This window comes from Drosophila persimilis, unplaced genomic scaffold (assembly GCF_003286085.1).
Source record: "Drosophila persimilis strain 14011-0111.01,24,50 unplaced genomic scaffold, DperRS2 tig00000002-arrow-pilon, whole genome shotgun sequence".
In the NCBI taxonomy this organism is placed as follows: domain Eukaryota; kingdom Metazoa; phylum Arthropoda; class Insecta; order Diptera; family Drosophilidae; genus Drosophila; species Drosophila persimilis.
The window spans coordinates 21,468,215-21,487,152 of NW_020825289.1; the positions used below are offsets into that span (position 1 = coordinate 21,468,215).

Below are 18,938 nucleotides of genomic sequence, written 5' to 3' on the forward strand. Positions count from 1 at the left end.
CGTAGCAAAGCTGGCTGCGGCCAGCGTCTGCTATCAGTTGGCCTGCTGTCCTCGGCCAAGCACGACGCGTTGGTTGGCTTTCATTTCCGTGTCCGTTGGTGTCCTGCCTGTGTGGGAGAGCGTACGTAAGCGCGTGCCTCTCTCTGCCTGAGTGCGTGTGTGTGTGTGTGCCTGTAGGTGTAAGGGCGCCAAGTGGTTCACCAGTTAAACAACAACAGTCAAACAGAGACATTTATCCTTCGAGAGGAAGACGCAGACAAATATTTATATAGACAGATAGACAGCCGCAACCGAAAATATCAAACCAACTGAAAAATTTGGAGAAATAGGCGTCCACAGCGGAAGACGCTGAGAAGCAGGCAACAGTTCTGTTGCCGGCTAACATGGAAATGGATGTTAATCGCCAGACACGCCACAATGGCAACCTAATGACCATATCCGCCCGCTGTTCCAACAACAATTCAACAGCAACAATAGCAGCAGCAGCAGCAGCCACTACAGGAACTGAGGCAGCAACAGCATCCTATTCGGCGCCGCCGAGCGGGTGTTGCGGCATCTTGAGTCGCCTCTTTTGTGTTAATCGCCACAAGGCAACGCATTCGGTGGCAGGCAGCGAGTGCCACAGCAGCGATCCATTCTCGTCTCAACTGCACTGCAAGGCGGCCACTGCATCCGGACAGCGACGCCGACGGACGCCACAGGAAATCTACTTCGAGAGTCGCGGCAAGTCCTGCAAGAAGCTATTGAAATTCAATGGAAATTCCAATAAGGTGAGTGCCACAGGAACGGGTGGGGCGGTGGTGGTGGTGGTTTCTCTGCCAATATCAACGAATAGCAGAGCATTTCGCATAAGATTCACAGCACAAAGAAATGGTGATTTAGTGAAAAGAAAATGAATTACTCAAAGGTCTTGCATACATCAAGCAGAACTTGAGATTCAATGGCTTCAATTGGGTTGAAAGGGAATAATCAGAGTGGATTCTAGTTACATTTTGAGGAGGAGACTGAAGAGATCTACAGAGATAGAAAATAGAGATAGATATGAGGATAGACTTACAGATTTGAGGAGATTTAATAGCGACGCTAGATGGACTGAATTTAGCATCTTAAATAAAGTAAATCTCCCGCGGCTCCCATTGTTCTCCGTCTGTGAAGATCTTGAGAGATTTCCAATCATTCTCGCATCCTTTTTCTGCAATCCTCAAAAGTGCATAAATTTTACAGTCTCCTGGTTACATTGTTGGGCCAAGAGCCGGGACCCTAAGCTAAGAGCTACTCAGCCGTAACGTGGCCAATACGTGGCCCACGGGGGGTGGGCTCTGCTCTTTTCCACATCTTCCCCTGCATACACTTATGCATGTGTTAGAGTGTGCTGTAGTGTGTGTGTGAGCCATTGTTATACATTTTTGGAAAATTTGTAGCCAAAGCTATGGAGTGAAGCGGAGTGAAGTTTACTCGATTTCCACCGTTTTGTTTTGTTTGGCTTGTCGGCCTAGGTGAGAGTGGGTCAGAGAGGAGCTGGAAAAGAGAGGGCAGCAGAAGGCACACACTTTTGTCTGCTTATACCACTTTGCATATAAATCATTTGGGGCATTGTGGCGAGAGCGCAATGTGCTTATGAAATATTTCGTTTTGTTTAATGCGCCAAAGGACAAACACTCTGCCGCATGGCACAGCCCTATCCCCTCTTCAGCCGTCCCCACACTCTGCAGACTAATTAAAAACTTGCAAAAAGAAAAGCCAATCAAACAGGTCGATGCACAATAATGGATCTGCCTCCGTTCGTGCCTGTTTCCGAAAACAGAGAAAAGGACCATATTCAGATACGAATACAAAAGCAAATACGAATTCGAATACGAGTATACATACGTATGTGTGTCGAATGCACATTTCAGGCATTGTTCCACATGTAGAGTCGCCCGACGCCCCAGTGGCAGATAGACAATAGCATGTGCCGGCCATCTCTGGCTCCTAGGCACGCACTGAAGCGCAAGCAACAGGATGAATTTGTTAAACAACACGAACACGAAGGCTCTGGCAGCTCGAGAATGGGGTTTTTGGTTTGAGGAGTGCATGCGAGAAGTGAAAAATGAAAAACCCCCACGCCCTATCAAGTGACATCATCAATTTCAGTCCATTTTGCAACACAGTCCACAGTCCTGGTCCTGGTCCTGGTCCTTGGTACTGCTTCTGGACTAAAGACTGCAACAATGCCAGAGGACATTAGCACCAGAGTCCGTTGACAACAGTTCGCCGCATGTGTCTGCATTAGGAGCAAGGAAGCTCTACTTGAATTCAATCGAATCCAAAACTGGTATTGTACTCCTCTCTGTTCTGCTTTCTCTCTGCCACTTCCTTTGACAATCAATCGCATTAACTCTTTTGTACTCCTTCGATGACTCGAAACAGAGGGTGGTTTGCACCGAACCCCCAGGCATCGATTTTTTAATGAAGCAATGGCCAAGTTGAGATAAAAAACTGTTTGTTTTTATCCAATTGCAACCCCCCGAAAAGAGAAAATCCACCCTCGGATGAATGGATACTTCTCGTATAATGCTACATTGAGGTATTCCTATGGTGGGGGGAATGGATTTATCCTTCTAACCAAATGCGATAATGCTGTAATATGTACTTTGGTACGTCCACAGCTGAGCTTATAAGGTGAGAAAGTGGGATGATATTTATATATGCAGAGTGTAAATATCGCACAATTAATGTCTCTACTATTATTTATGTATGTGTCGTTCTATTGTACTTTTCCCTTCCACACAATTAGTTCATGGCCAGTGCTAAGTATAAAAAATCTCAAACATACTCTATTCGAATTATATTCCAATTAGGGCAGTCCTGTTCTGACCTAATGTCATAATTCCATAGACGTATCGTATCAAAAGTAAGCCCAACCACAAAGGTAATTGCAATCAAGCTCGGAGAGTGCTCAATCATTAGAAAGTCTATTATACTAGTATGGAGGGCCTCATGAAGCAAAGCGGAAATGACCAGCCACTTTCCTCCTATCTGCCCCTCCTCTGTAACCCTTGCTTCTCCTCTGAACATGGTTATATGTATGTATGAAAGCTGCTCCTTGTCCGGGGGCATTGAACATACTCGTACTCGTGCATATATATGTGTCTATCTGTGCATACATATGCATAAAAAAGGGAAGAAAAATGCCATCAACATTGCAACGTTGTAATTGCCAACAGGCAATGAAGAGCCACAGCCAAGAGGAAAGCATGAGAGAGGGAGGGAGAGAGATAGAGCGTGTGTTTGGTACGGGGCAGGCTCTGTAAACTGGCAACTGCCACATGTCCTGTCAACCCAGCTCGGAGAATAAAAAAGAGAGCTCTTAGCCTGGTCAGTCACCAGCAAACGAGAGTCTACCCACAAACTTCTCAAGAAAATATGAGAGATTGAAGCATTTAAATGAAAATATAAAAAACCAGGAATATTTTATGTCTAAAAACAGATAATAAACAGCCTGACCCCAGAAGAAGAAAATACTTCCAATTGTTCCTGTAAAGCATAAAAACCCATAAAACCAACCATAAATCCAAATATTTTACCGCCCCGACCAAAACTAGAATATCTAGTGTAGGATCGACCCTCGTTTTGCGCTGTGTGCGTTGGGGCGACTGAGCTGTGCGACATTTTTAGCACGCTGCTAATGTGTTTTGGCTGCTGATGCTGATGCTGATGCTGCCACAGTCAGGGGCAGCTACACAGGCTAAAGGCGGAAATGCAGAAGGAATAACCAGAAGCTTTGCGGTCCAGTACAGTCTGCACAGACTGACTGATGACCTGATGGCCAGTCGGTTGCCTGTCTCTGCCTCTGGCTCCTACCCCTCCTTGCTCTCTTCTATCTGTGGGCTCCGATGGTGAGCCTTCGCCTTTTATAATTTTTGTTCGGAGTCAGACCAGAACTATTCATTATAATCAGGCATGATTATGTCTGACCAAAAGTTAAACATGCCAAGTCAATTCAAGAGTGAATTTTCAGCCGCAATTCTTTTTGAGCGAAGTGCTGAAAAGGAAATCCCAAACAGCAGAAAGCGGAAAGCTGAATGCCGAGTGTAGGACGTACAATATTTTATATAAAATAAAAAGTCATAAAAATGAACCGTTAATCCAAGTAGTTGAAACACAGAGAGAGATATACTATATATTATATAGAGAGAGGATGGCAGCCAGTAGAAGGGGTACAGGACCCTTTTTTAGGGGCAAGCAGATGAAGCGGTTGCCTTTATTTGGATGCCTCCCGTTGCCGTTTCCCCGATGGCGATGGCGATGACGATGACAAGGGTGCTTTGCCGCCTCACTGACTAAATAAAATTGGAATTTATTATCATGATTTGTAGCAAGAAGAGGAGGCACCAGCAGCCGTAGCTCCAAAGCCGGAGACAGGCTGAAATTGGCGGGCATAAAAGGCACAGCAGTGGCTCCTCCCTATTCCCCATTCCATCCCACCCATAGCTAACTCTGACTCATCGCCAGAGACTGGCAAATGCCTAACCCAAAGTCATGGACTTGGATAAGTGAGAGCGGAGCATTCTTAAATTTATATGCCCAGGCACTGATTTAAATCGCTCTGGTCAAAGTTGAAGTCAACGCCTGCTTCGGTGGCTTCTCTGAGAAGAGGCGTGCCACTGCCATTGAAGGAGGCAGCATCACCAGTAGGGGAAACAGCAGCAGAAGACTTAACTGTGCACTCTCTTGCTGGTTTATTAGGGTTTTCCCACAAGCTGGTAAGGCGATTTGCTGCTGCTCCATTCTAATTCCCAGCAGCCACTGCAGCTGCTGGCCAACAGGCGCACGGGTTGGGACACGCGATGTGGCAGTGGCACTGCCAGCTTTAAGCTATCAATGAGCAACTGAGTGGCAGGCTTTGTAATTGTTACGACGCAACATGGGCAAGACCAATCCAAGGAAATCTGTACAGATTTATGTGGCACGAGGTAAATCCAGAGGGGACTTTAACGAGGTAAAATTAAATTTTAAAATAATCCCAGAAGAAAACTTGTTGGTATTGAAACTAAGAATCAAAGTTAAACTTTACCCTCAAATATAATTTAAGTAATTGCTAAAATAATTCATATTGGAATCTCTAAGCTCCCCAAAATATTCTCTGACATTCTCCACAGATCTGAAATCCCAATTAAGTACTTTTCATCGAATGGAAATCCACTCTACTCTGACTACTCTCTCTCTTTGCCACAGACGTATGCCCTCCCCAAGATTACAATTTGGAGTTAAAAACAAGACTTACCATCCCTCCACCTTTTCCTTTTCCATTCCTCCTGCCTGTCTTTCATTGTTAAACCCCTTCGAGAGCTCACCGGCTCGGTATTGTTTAAACCACATTTTCCATTGCCGTTTCATTGTTGGGAAATGGGAGTCGACGAGTATCCGTACACATATATCGTTTTTTTCTTGAATTTTTCCCAGCTTTCTACTATTTTTCATTTTCAATAGGATCCTCCCAAGTTGTAGTCTTGAGAATGGGAATGAAACTGAGGCTGAAGTAAAAGCCGCGTCAGAATAATGTGTAAATGCAGCCCACGCAATTTCATTTCACCTGTCAGCTCAATGTTCCATTTTTTCCCTCCTTTTTACGTAGCTAAAACATAGACATTCGTACACATACTTACTGCATACATATAGGTCTGCTTATATATAAACAAAAAATGTTTCTCTCGTTTTGTGTATATTTTTGGGGAGGTCCAAAGTTTTTTGGAAGCTGGCTAAGCTGTCGGCTCTGGTGTCTGCTCTGCTGTGACAAATTGCGTTAATGCCAAGTTAAGCTGGTCAGAAGAGTGGTTGGGGAAGGGGAGAGGAAGGTACTGTGCTGTCTGGGCTAGATCCTTTTACCGTTCCTCGCGTCCTATTCCCCTGGCGCAGATGCTGGTCTTTGGATGCAGTTAATTATTGTTGCATCTATTTAGCCCTGCTGTGTGGCCCTGAAATGTGTGCTATGCCGTTTGCCACGCTCTAAGCCGAGCTTAAATTTAATTGAAACTAAAGCACGAGTAACTCACACTCTACACTACACTCTACCAAAAGTGAAATATTAAATTATGTGTAAGCTGAAGACCAAGCAAAGTGTAGATGCCACAATGCAGGTGGATCCCTGCTGCTGGCATAGCTCTCGTGTACAACCTCAAATCCACAAGTATTGGCACTCCTCTCAGTTATGTCTACATATTCCTGGCACACATTCGCTCTCCTACCACATCCCCATATCCACATATCCAGGCACATGCCATGCACACAGCTGCCACTTGATTAGCCCGTAGAGGCTGCCAAGACCAGAGTCAGAGCAAGATCCAGGGTCAGAGCCAGAAGAGGAAACAATTTCTTTTTCATACGAGTATGCCGCCACATGTGCTGTCAACAATATTTTGACTTTGTCAGCAACACGAATCCAGGACTTGTCCATGTACCAGCCAGCAGAAAATAGAGGAATTAAAAAGGCATTTGTGCCGAAAATTAAACCGACTTTTCCCTTAAGCAAGACTTTCTATCTATGTCCTCTACCAACAAGTGGAAACCTACCCAATTTAATTCAATTTATTATCTCCTACTGGGTCTGGTCTGTGGGCGTGCGTATGAGGGGCAACTCAATGAAGTAGACAACGAAATAGGCTACAATTTTGATGCTCACCCAAGTGAGTATCGGGTTCGACGAGCACCATCAAGGGGCTCTAAAATGGTTTGATACAGATGGGTTGGGGTGGAATGCTAGAAACCAGGAGCCTCTCCTTTTGCAAATTTTGACAGCACAGAGTCAGAGCCATTGCCAGTTGTAGACAGCCTTCATCCGAGTACATACTCGCTCGTATAAGGCACGCGACGCGAAGTAAGACACCCCCCGAGTCATATTTGATGGATGGCATCGCTGATATGCTAACATGCTGGCAGCCAAGGACACACGGTCGCAGGGTTCACGGGACAGGACGATGGCATGCCTTTGATGTCGAGCACTCACATCCCATCGCACAATGGGACAACCGGGTCGCAGCGAGCGTCTTCTAAGGGCGGAGGCACAAACAGTGATAGGGGCTCGAAACTCAATGATTGGAAATGGGTTGCACTCACAAGGAATTGGAGAGAAAGCTATCATTCTCCTACATATATGTATGTAGCTATCGAAATATCTTACCGTTTAATGGGCTAATGTCTTTCGATGAAACGAAAGGCAATTTCCCTGTCTTTAAAGCTGACTGAAATAAAATTCTATTTTATGTTAGCCATGCTCCGGAAATGAAACACAAAACAGGATGGATGGTAAGAAATGTGGCAAGGGGAGGTTTATACCGGTTTTTTTTATTTTATGTAGCGCCATATAAATACGGTTCGCTTCAGAGTCTCGTGTACAAGTACGCATACCCGTACTTGAGGTCCCTCCGCATTACGTTTATGGCTGCCTAAATTAAACACAAGGAGCTGAAGCCGACGACGAAGTAAGAGCGGAGCCCAGCGATGGCGAAGTGGCAGAGTGGAAGAGTGGCAGTCAGTCCCTGCCCCTAGGGGTAGCCGGAGACCGGGGAGCGCGCAAGGGGAAATTGCTACAAGTTGCTTTATTTTATGCGCATATTTGCGCATATTACTCATACGCCCGGCTGGCGTATATCTTCATTTACGGCAAACGTCTTTGGCTGGAACTGAGCGGAGTCGTATACTTTTATTTTATTAAATTTTCATTTCATTTCGCATGTTAGACAGTGCCGTACATTACACGCTCAACATGTTGCATGCCATGCTATTTTCGAGGGACTTGCTCCCTCTAAGCGGCAGGACGACGGAGTCATCTCTCATTAAAAATAATTGAAAGAAACATTTTCCCGCTGATGCGTTGATTGCCAATGAAAAAAGCGCACAGATGCTGGAGATTTACAGGCTCGGATGGGGATTTCCCATTTCTTGGAATGCTTCCGTCCGTCCGTCCCTAATTTATGCTACTCAATTCCCCATCCCAACCTCCATCCGAATCCGAATCCGCACTGGAGTATGATTACGAGTACGAGTATGAATGGCAAAGTGAATAAGCGAAACTGCGAGAAGCAGTCGCTGGTGGGCTTACCATTTTGTATCCACTAGGATATCTGGCTCAAAGCTGTTTCCGATTCCCAGTGGGTAAGGTCATGCCATGACCTGGCCTCTCCTGCCCTGCCCTGCCCTGCTTTGCCCTCCTCTGTACTGTGTGGAGTATCGCACAAATGGGTTATTGATGAGCTATTCTGTTCGGTGAGCTGGCAGAAGTGGCAAAGTTTTCAGTTTGTGGCAGGGGGACCATTCAGTTTTAGGCTCACTTTGTGACTTGGAGCGTGACGGGGACCATTGGGGCTGCTCTCCGGTGCCCCTAATGAGACAATCCCAAAGATATATGCTTTGTATTCAATGCGCAAGTAGTCTCAAGTAGAGCCATCTCACAGAAATGCACCGCTTTACCTGCTTCTTACCCTTGACAAGACCAGAACTCACTCCAACTTCTGGCAACTTCGAAGCCAGAGCTCAAAAAGCATCGGGCCAGGACTGGTTCCAGCCATTTTTGGTCTTGTCGGGCATACTTTTAAGTTGCAGCTGCCTTTCATTCATTTCCACGCAGGAGCTGAAATTTCATTAGTGCCCAACTTTAAATTGTGGCACATGCGTGGCATGCGTGGCAATCCTGCCTCGCGTGCTCATCCTTCTGCCACTTAGCCTGCCCCTCGCTGTCGCTGTCTCTGCTGATGTCGCACTTGTCACATAAATGTGCTTAATCTTTTACACCGGCAAAGCCCAGCCAAGGAGCTACGGAGCCATCCAGGCAGTGGAGGGAAAACACACCACACATTCGATGTGGCTGGGAGTCAGCAATATTTTGGCGCGGTACGGAAATCTCTCAAGGAAATTAATAAAATGAAAATGCATGGCAGTTGAAACCCTTCGAAGATACGGGATTGAAACGAAAACCTGTTTGTTGCCTCCCAATATAATATTTCTTGAAAAAATATCTATCCTTCTCAGTCAGTTCTTTTGCAAGAGGTTTATCTCTGAAAACATTACTTCCTTGGAAATAAATTCGATACAGGATGAGGGAAAGTAAACATGGATTTAAAGAGATTCGTAAATTAGATTTTTCAAAGGCAAACTGTATTATTTTTTTCTACTCATTCATTCAGATTCTTTCCAAATAGATAGTCCCAGATTAATTCATCCTCTACTAAAAATAATATCATTTACATCCAGCCAAAACCCATATCTCTGTTTCCCCCAGCATTAACTCTGTAATTCTCTGCTTGTTATGTCAATATTTCCTTCTCTATTTCCTTCCGCAAAGTTTTACTGCACTTATCGCCCATGGTGCTGCAGAGCAGCAGCCGCCACAGAGAGACAGGCTGCCCCGCAGCGGTGGCGGTGGCTGTGACGGTGGCGTGTGTAGAACACCAGGACTTGTCTAACATATCAAATTTGTAGCTACGCATATCCTTGTGCGCCTCAACATGTCAACTGGCAGCAAGGAGGAAAGTTTTTAGCCTCTGCCGCCTGTAGTTTGGCAAAGAACTTTAATTTGTGCATTACTGGAGCTGCCACAAGGCGAGGTGGCATCATGCGGGGCGGCGAGATCCGGAGGCGGTATCCACAAACTTTGCCATGTACAAGTTTACACCAAGCTATGGCTGTGGCTGTGCCTCCGACAGAGAGCTACTCCTCTCTTTAAGTTGCTCGTAATACAACTCATTAAATTTAGAAAATACGAGGCACTCGCGGCCCAAGTTGGGCCAAAGAAAAGTTTCGTTTCTTCCTGAGCCCCGGCATCCGTTGACATCTCCATCTCCATTTACAGAGCAAGCCATAAACTTGGCCAAGATACGGGGGCACGGACATGGTTCTGGCTAAGACACCAAAGCTGCCAAAGGCACTGCCGTGACCTGAAATTTAAGTTTTCCCTTTTGCAGTTTAATTGCAACGGATGTTGGCGTGTAAATTATTTTGTCTTGCTGCCGCCTCGCCGGCCTCATTTTCTGTGCTAATGAGCAACTTATTAAAACTTTTACCAACCTTTCTCCTTCCCGACCACCCACGCCGATCCGGTCCGAGACCCTTGAACCCTGTCCTGATGCCAGAATGAACCTGGACTTTGGCAAGACAAGATGGCAATGGGGTTGAAACAGAAATAACAGATACAATTGGCATTGCCAATTGAAAACAAAGCAAATTGAAAGCCGAAGCCAGCAAATAATTTGTACAATCAGCGTGCAAAAATACTCTTAACCATGGAAAAACTTAAATTTCCGCCCGCCATGAAATGCTTTTCCGTACACCTAAGAATGGCGTAAAGAACACCAAGCGGAAGTTTGCTCAAGGCGCGCTCCAGAATGAATGAAACAAAGCTCTGCTGCTGCGGAGACTCTCAGAACATTATTGATCGACTAGGTGTTGTTCTGTTAGTCAATGCAATACTGTTCGTTTCATGGTACCTAAGGATAGGAAACTGCAAAGAAATAATAGAAAGCAGATACTTTTGTATATTTTCTGTTGTTTTCAATCTACTCAGAAATCAGAAAAAATGAATCGTTTTCTAATCTTAACGGCTTGGGCATGTCTCAATTGAGAAACTCTTAATCTGGAAATATGATCCGCAAACTATTTGACTATCCTTAATCCCCTTGCTTGCTTACAGCAGTGCCCAATACTTTCGCCACCCTTCGTCTTCATCCATTATAATCTTTGTTAGGGGATGTGGCCCCTGCGCTGTAGCCCCTGAGTGGTTGTCGATGGGGGTGGGGGTGAGTGGGCTCTTTGAGTGCTCAGACAATCGTGTTGAAGCTTTGATTTTCAAGCTTATGCTGGAATCGAGTGCCTCCTCTGGCCTGCTCTGTTCTCTGCAGCATACTTATAAGGCGGGTAATTAAGTTGAAGTGCCCAGAGATATACACATACAAAGCAGAGGCACAAACACAAAGACAATTTGCCTAAGTAATGAGTGAGTCGATGCCTGAGTGACGGGCCGACTGAGTGACTGACTGAATGCCGGACGAACTGATGGACCGACCGACTGGCAAAAGTGTTGAAATGTCTGTGGCAGCACTTAATTAATTAACGTCGAACGAAATGAGAAAAGTTTCTGTGCCGGCTCAGGGCTCCGTGCTCCGTGCTCTGTGCTCCGTGCTCCTTGCCCCCAGCTCCCGGGGTGAAGGCTCTGGAAAACTTGGCAGCTATTTGTTAAGTTGCAGCCGTTCAATATTTGTCATTGAACTCATTAAGCAAATTAATAGACAAAGTTGCCAATTGCTGACAATGGCGGCAGCCAGCCAAGAACCCAAGAAGCCAAGAACTTTTATTTACTGAGCAAGCTGGAAAGCCAAGCTAGGATGAGGGTCACCCAACAGAACCTATCCCAACCCAACCCGGGAGCCGGAGCGCTGCATTGGGTACTGTTGGAGGTGGAGAATTGTGGTGGCAATAAAATGGCACGCAATAAAAAACCCCAAAGTCAACAAACGATTTCACGAAGGAAGCCAGTCCCTGTACCAGTGCCAGTGCCAGAAATCGATTATGGACGCCTCAAGTAAGCGCCCAAGGAATCGACGACCCAGTCTCTCTGCCACGTTTTCGATTCCGCCATACGACATTCGCCACCTGATGCCCGTTGCTCTACGAGTGGGTTGCCCCGTGTTCCCCTATGCCACATCTCCGCGACCCATTTATCTCCTCGCCTCTGCTCTCCTCTGCTCTCCTCTGCTTTCCTAGCCCGTGGCTGCGAAATTGCCAACGTTGCAGCTCAAAAGCGGAAGTGATTTTCCAGCGTGTACGTGTCTCTCCCTCTTCTCTTCTCTTCAGATGTATTCGTGGGGGAGTGTGTGTGTGTGTGTGTGTGTATTTGTGCGTAAATGGTTACTTTCATGTGTATGCTAGAAGGCATGCTACCGAATTCCAAAGAAATACTAGATATATCACAAAAATACCATGCTAAAACCAATACCCATAAATTGGGAAAGATTTGATTGATTAAATAACAAAGAATTGAAAATATTTAAGACTAAAATAAATAATTAATAAATACTAAAAAATACAAATTTATATTTTTCATATAACATTGTAATATCCTAAGCATTATAAGCTGATTAAATACCGAAAAATGGGGAATATTGAAGGACTTTTCGCCTATATTTTTCTCAGTGAAATCCTCCCAATTGGCTTTTTTCGCCCACCTTCGACGAATCCTATTCGCGCACCCTACAGATGGGGTACTCGGTGCTCGGAAGTAGTGCAAAATGTGGAACGTGCAACGGAAAACGGGGTGGCAGTGAAGGATTTTATGACCCTTGATAGTGGCAAGCGATTTGTTGCGTGCATTGGTCCTCGCTGCCACTGCCACTGCAACTGCCACAGCATTTTCAATTTCGCAGCGCGCACTTCTGGCAGCTTTGAATAATGCAATGGCGACTCCTACTCGCATTTGACTTCAGTTAGCGTATTCTGGCAGCTTATTAAGGCAGCCCGTGCAACTCATGCACCGCCAAGGATCCCGATTCTACTAGGGGGCCACGACTATGCTGCTGAACGTTTGTTAAATTTTTCCTTATTTTCTTTTCTAATTTTCAAACACGAGTGCGCCATTTGAGGGAAGCGAAGCCATCTCCATGGCACCACTCACCATCGCCATCGCCATCACCATCGCGTGGCATGTGCAGCAAGTTGACAAATATACAGCACGTGCCCTGGCTTGCTCAAAGGGCGGTTCCTCCGGTTGGACCCGCCGATTTATGTGTCATCTTTGCAGACAGACGATGGCAGCTCTGCAGCAAATTTGATTTTTCATGTGCAATTGAGAACTATGAAGATTTCATGAAGTTGAACGAAATGCAATGATGTGGAAAACTAATGAATGGAGAATATGTCGTATTCTGAACAATCATTTGATTACTTGACAGTCTGTTTTATTCCTCGTACCGAATTTAAAGAATGCACAAAAAATATGGGGTACCTCTGACAGCCGTCCATTCTATCGATCCTTATATAAATATATCAATGAATATTCCATATCCTTGCGTAAATCATAAGATCACACCCTGAGCTATTTGTAAAAAATGCCTCTGTGTATGCACGTTCGTATTTATTCAGAGCCATCGACTCTCGAAAATCGTTTAATTTTCATTAACGGTGAAGAGGATTTTCATTTCGAACTTAATGTGCCGTGTCGGGCGAAGCTTTCCCCATTTCCATCCTCCGCATTCTCCTTCGCATCTGCATCTGCCTGGGCATTGTTTTTTTTGGCCTACCATTGTTTTAAAGCGTGAATAAAGGGCAAATTGATGCATTTTTAAGCGCTTCTGTGAGGCACTCATTTTGAACAGCTTACCTGGGGCCAGGAAATAAAGGGGTTCTTTTTTATTTTGTATTTTAAAGTCACCACAGACCAGTAACAAGCGTAGCAGTCCGAAAAGAGAGGAGGAACAAAGCAGGCAGACCCCGGGAGCCTCTGGGGCAGAGCCCGTGGTTGCAACTGCAGCCGCTTCAATTTCAAAAGCATCTGCTGATGTGGCTCCCAGCCCTGCTCGAGGCTCTGTTCCGGGTGTGGGTTATGGTGCTGTGGTGGCCATTGGCCATTGGCCATTGGGCACTACCTCCTTTCTCTTGTTCTCCTCTGCGCCATTTCTCTTTTGTTCAAGTATTCTTTGGAGTTTTCCCTGAGATTTCCCCTTAGTGATTTACCGAGCAACCTTGAAGCCAGCTTCAGCGTTTGATTAGCTCGCTTCCTCCCCAAAAATCTCTCTGTGGATGGCTTACTTGCTGCGTATTAAGCATACGCCTTGTTGTGCACAAATATTTGGAATATCTGGCATTTAAAATGGACAGAGCGTATTAATTAGAACCGAGAAACAACCGCACAAAAAATCGCAAAGCACCATGGTCTGGGGCCTCGATTGCCATTTGGGCAAATGATAAACTAACGAATTTTATTTATGGCCTTCGGATGACAAATCCACCATATGCCACACGTGGTAGTGGCTGGCAGACTGCTGCAGTTGCAGTTGCAAACATCCCGTTGCGGTTGCAGCAGTGGCAAAATGTCAGTGCGATAAGATATATATATATACATAGATGTATATGTAGATGTATTTAAACAGGGAATCCCCATAAAGAGATAAAACTGGAAAAATCCAGACATGCATATCACTAGAAGATAAGCCTATCAAACTATCTTTAAGGAAAGGGGAATATAATAGAATTCATATATCATCCTTAAATGGTCCACCTTAGTGAGGTGTCACTGTGTTTGTGTGTGTGCTAAATATGCCACAATAAAAACGTCAAAAGCAATTCCATGTTAATTTAACGCTCGTTTATTTTGACCAAATTAAGCGTGTTAACAACGACCGTCAACTTAATGAGAAACACTTCGGCCTGGACTCGATAAAGGTGTATGCGGGCGGGATAGTAAAGCGAAATCTAAATCATGGCCAAACAATTTGCACGATTTTAATTGCGATTTTCAATTAAAGTGCGACACGGAAAACCAATTTGCAATTGGCTCTCGCTCCGAGAATCTCAGTGTCCTTCTCTCTGTGTTCCGCTTTGACTCAATCGTCTCATTCATCTTTCGTTGCAGATATTGCTTTATCCTGAAGAGGGCTGGGCGCGCACCGCCTCGTCCAGCTACTGGACTATCACGCCCTGCTGGTGGCAGCCCAATCGGTGCCGCATTGTCGAGTTCTCCGGCACCCAGCGTAGGGCGACAAAGGCACAAATGCTGCCACTGGAGCAGCAGGGTTCCCTGCTGATTGCCGGACACTTTGGCAGGAGCACGCCAGTGGCGTCGGCATCGACAGCAGCAGCAGCATCCGGAACTGTGGCTGCCACTCCAACCTCTGCTGGATCTGGAGCAGGAGCAACAACCACTGCGGCGGCAACAACAGGCCCTCGGAGCAGGTCCAAGGGCTGTGACAAGTCACAGCCTGCGCGGAACGACGAGTTCAAGCTGTATCTGACGTCGAACATCTCGATGGAGGACTACAACATGGGTTACTGCCTCACGGGCTTTGTGGAGAGGCGCTGCCAGCTGACAAACACCTTTCAGATGACTCACTTTGCCGTCATCAAGCGGCAGTGGCCGCCGTCGCCGTCCAATCTGAGCAAATCGTAAGATAACATGGCTCCAACTGCAATTCCAACCTTTACAACCCCCCACACATTTGTGATTGTGATCCGGTCTTTGGTTTAGATTTGAACCCGATTTTTGTAAAATTTTTAGCAATTAAGTAGTGTGAAATAATTGTTGTGCAATCTCAAATCGAAATCAAAAGAAGTACACCTTCAGGCAGTGCCCTGAACACGATGATAGATTAAACTCTTTGGCTATAAAGGCACCTAATTCTAGTGAAAGAGAAAACTTAGATGAGCTCAAGCTTACGCAGCGGGAGTATATTTAGCCTACATATATTTAAGGGACGACTGGAACTTCGCTTCTGTGGGTATTTAGTGAGTAAATGTATTTTTATCTAAATGTTCTAGAGAAATGCCAGCAAAAACTTAGCAGAAACCCCAAACCGAAACCGAAACCGAGAAAAAAACTCTATGTGTGCTTTCAGTGTTGTGTACTACAAAAAAATAAATATATAAAAAAACGCATGAAAAACGAACTGTTAAATGCCAAATGAAACTAAACCGCTTAGCCAACACACACAAACACACACACACGCATAGTAGTAGCAGCAGCACACTCATACAGTTGCAGCACTTGAGCTTGGGCAGCTACTTAATTCCTCAAAAAAGTGCAACAAATTGAAACTTGTGCTTGTCGAAGCATGTGATTGTGAGTGCTCCACTAGGGGCACGGCACCTAAGTGTGCAAGTGTGCAAGTGCGCTGGTGTGCTTGTGTGTGTGTGTGTGTGTGTATGTGCTTGATGGCTGGATACTCCCTCTCTCTTCTACGACATACATACACACTCTTATATGTACTTAAACGGCCATGTTTGCGCAACTTATTGCCTTTAAGCTTTAAAATATAAGCAAAGACAGGAGCAAACAAGCCAACAGCTTGAAGGGATGGCATCAGCCACTAGGCAGCGGGAAATGATTGTATTCACTCTGTGGGGTAACTGCTTGAAAATTCAACTCCAACTTACATGGAATTCCATATCCATATAGTATCCCCCCCACAAAGGTGCTGCTGCTTCTGTTGCTGCTGAGTGGCTGGCATCAGTCCTTCGGAAGTCCAGTCCAATGTTTGCACTGTCACACACTTTCTAAGCTTAGCTAGCTCTACGAGTAACTATCTCATCCCAATCACCGACCCACTCACCACTGACCCTACTCTCACTTGTGCTGTCGCTCTGTCCCCTCATCCACTCACTTTTGAGCATAATACGCAACGTATATCAACAATTCGTCCAATAATTGGAGTCTTTTGGCGCACAAATTGCCAAGAGAACAATTGGCAAGGCCAAAGCTCCAGTTGCCAAAGAACCCTAAGTGTTAAAAACAAATAAACGAAAACCAAAGCTAATTAAAAACCAAAAAACTGTATGTAGTTTAAGGAATACATAGTTTAAAAGTCGAATATTTACAACTAGAGTTTATGAAATCTATATATTGTATGTGTGTAGGCTGAACCTTTTTGCGAGAACTATATATGTATATGTATATGTGTATATGTGTGTATTTATATATAATTGTATTCCATATACAATAACATTTTTGCTGTAGTTTGCATAGCTCGCTTTTAGGCGCTTTACACGCAAGCGACAAATGGGGAAAAAACTCTTCTTAAAATCCCCCCATGGATATCCCATAATTTTTGCTTCAGACACTCCGACGCTCCCGCCACTTCAATCCTCATCTAATTGATATTTACGTGTCAGGTACCTGCCAGATTCATCCAGAACATTTACATAGAAATACGAATATTAAACAATGCATTATGTGCAAATATTTGAGTCCATTTTGATTAGCAAATACACCGAGAAACTGAGAATTACTCTATTGTTCTATATATTTATTGCATATGGATAGATTCTAGACTCTAGTACTATGCTCTGTGTGGTGTGTCCCTCTCTGTGTGTAGCATGCATTTCTGCGCTTTAGCTCGAAACAGAAAACAGAACAGACCCTGGCTTAAAGCTGAAACCCCCCAAATGAAAATGAAATATATTATAAACGCAAGAACACGCAATGAGCTTCTTTTGTAGAAATTAAACAAAAAACTAATTGATATTTAACATTTGTAAGCTGCAGATACATGAAAAACCAAAAACCAATTAGGCCATCTACATACGTGAGCAAATCGCAAAGGGCTTAAAATTAATTCATTAACATTAAGCTTGTATTTAAATAAGCGATGTGGAAACCCACATATAGATTGTAGCAGAAATATGTATGTACGAGTATGACGATAAAATTGGTAGACAAACAAAATTGCGAAAATATAAATCAAATCAAAGGGAAATCGATTGGAAAATGAAAATAAAAATGCAAATTTAAATCAGAAATGTTGACATTGATGCAAAAGTATGAATCAAATAAAAAACGCGCCAACAAATGCAATTTGAGTCTGCGGTGGAAATGTATATTCAAGGTAAATACTTGGCCACCGGAGAGTAGTTCTGCTCCCGAGTGGAGTGGACAATGAGGCAGAACTCAAAATACAGAGATTATACCGAATACTGAAAATCAAAACATAGAAAATAAAGAAAGAAAGCTGACAACAAATCGGTGAACGCTTATTACTGCTTTTGAAAATGATTTTACAGGGAGTAGAAAAGGGTGAGTTCAAAGCTTGAAAGTTGTCTTCACGGGGGACATCTTGGATACAATATTCAATATTATTTCAGCGTAGAACGTGCCACGCCTTCACAATTTGCCAGAGAATCAAAGGGAGATCTAACCCCTGAAGTGGGGCAAGCCATTAACTTTTACCATTGCGCGAGATTCACGCTTCACTCTTGTTTCGTTAGCCAAGTCAAGGGGAAGAATGCTGCTTTGCAGCGACTTCTTCGCACCGATACCCACACTCACACCTGCACCGGCAGCCGTTGTGCCGGTGGCATAAATCGCGCCATGAGTCTCTACTTTCAACAAAGATGTAAGCCAAGTTAATTGCTTTTTGTTGCCTTTTTTCCAGCTACTCTCAGGCGCTCCACCCTGCCTTTGCCAGCGAATGTCAACAATGAAACTAACGTCAGCCAGCTCCAGCTCCTGCTCCTGTCCATGTCTCTGGGCATATCCCTGACCCCGTACCTGTCGGGCACCTAGCCCACCTTCTAGCTGTCTCTCTCTCTTTCTCTCTCTCGTTGCCCGTGCTCGTGCTTATTTGAACAGCTCTTCACAAACGAGAACTTGGCAACATGGAAGCATTTACCAGAAGCGTTTCGCACAACCATTTTGTTGCCTTGGCAGACAAACGGCTCAGGCCCTTGGTGGCTCTTCAGAAAGGCATGGCCTAGCATTAAAGCGGGGAAAATTTTAGAGCAACCAACGTCAAGGAGAACTGAGTCAAATCCAGAAATGGAAATGGTAAATTCTTGAGGTGCAAATGGAAAATATTCAGCAAGAAACAGAAGGCCAGAAGAGAAGGTCATCTTAGAAACATTGCATTTCTTATATCTTGTTGCATCCTCCAAAGGTTACACTTGGCACGGCTCAAAGAGCAACGTTCAAAACGTATTTCCTTTAATCAGTTTTCTTCATACCCCCTTCACTCAGCCACCATTATTAATGATGACTATAACCGGGATGTGAAACGGACAAACGAATATTGCAGGGGGCGCCTCAATCAATTTACAATTCATGGTGTAAGCCCAGGGAAAAAGGCGCTGCTAGAAATCGAAATCAGTCGTCTGTGAATATTGCAAAATGAGCTTCCGTCTCCTGCCTGGGCTCCGACTTCCGGCAGCAATTTCCGTTTCCTCATTACCCTATTTTTTTTTTCTTATTTTTCTGTTAAGTCCGGAGA

At 44.7% G+C, this 18,938-nt stretch overlaps 1 protein-coding gene across 1 annotated transcript; it reads left to right on the plus strand.

The window, feature by feature from the left end:
* The first annotated feature begins 88 nt into the window (after positions 1-88).
* LOC6601326 lies at positions 89-16,605 on the plus strand. Its single transcript, XM_026986100.1, has 2 exons — positions 89-770; positions 14,597-16,605. Exons 1-2 carry the CDS (start codon positions 384-386, stop codon positions 15,128-15,130), a joined length of 921 nt encoding a protein of 306 aa, XP_026841901.1. The 5' UTR covers positions 89-383; the 3' UTR covers positions 15,131-16,605.
* The last annotated feature ends 2,333 nt before the right edge of the window (positions 16,606-18,938 follow it).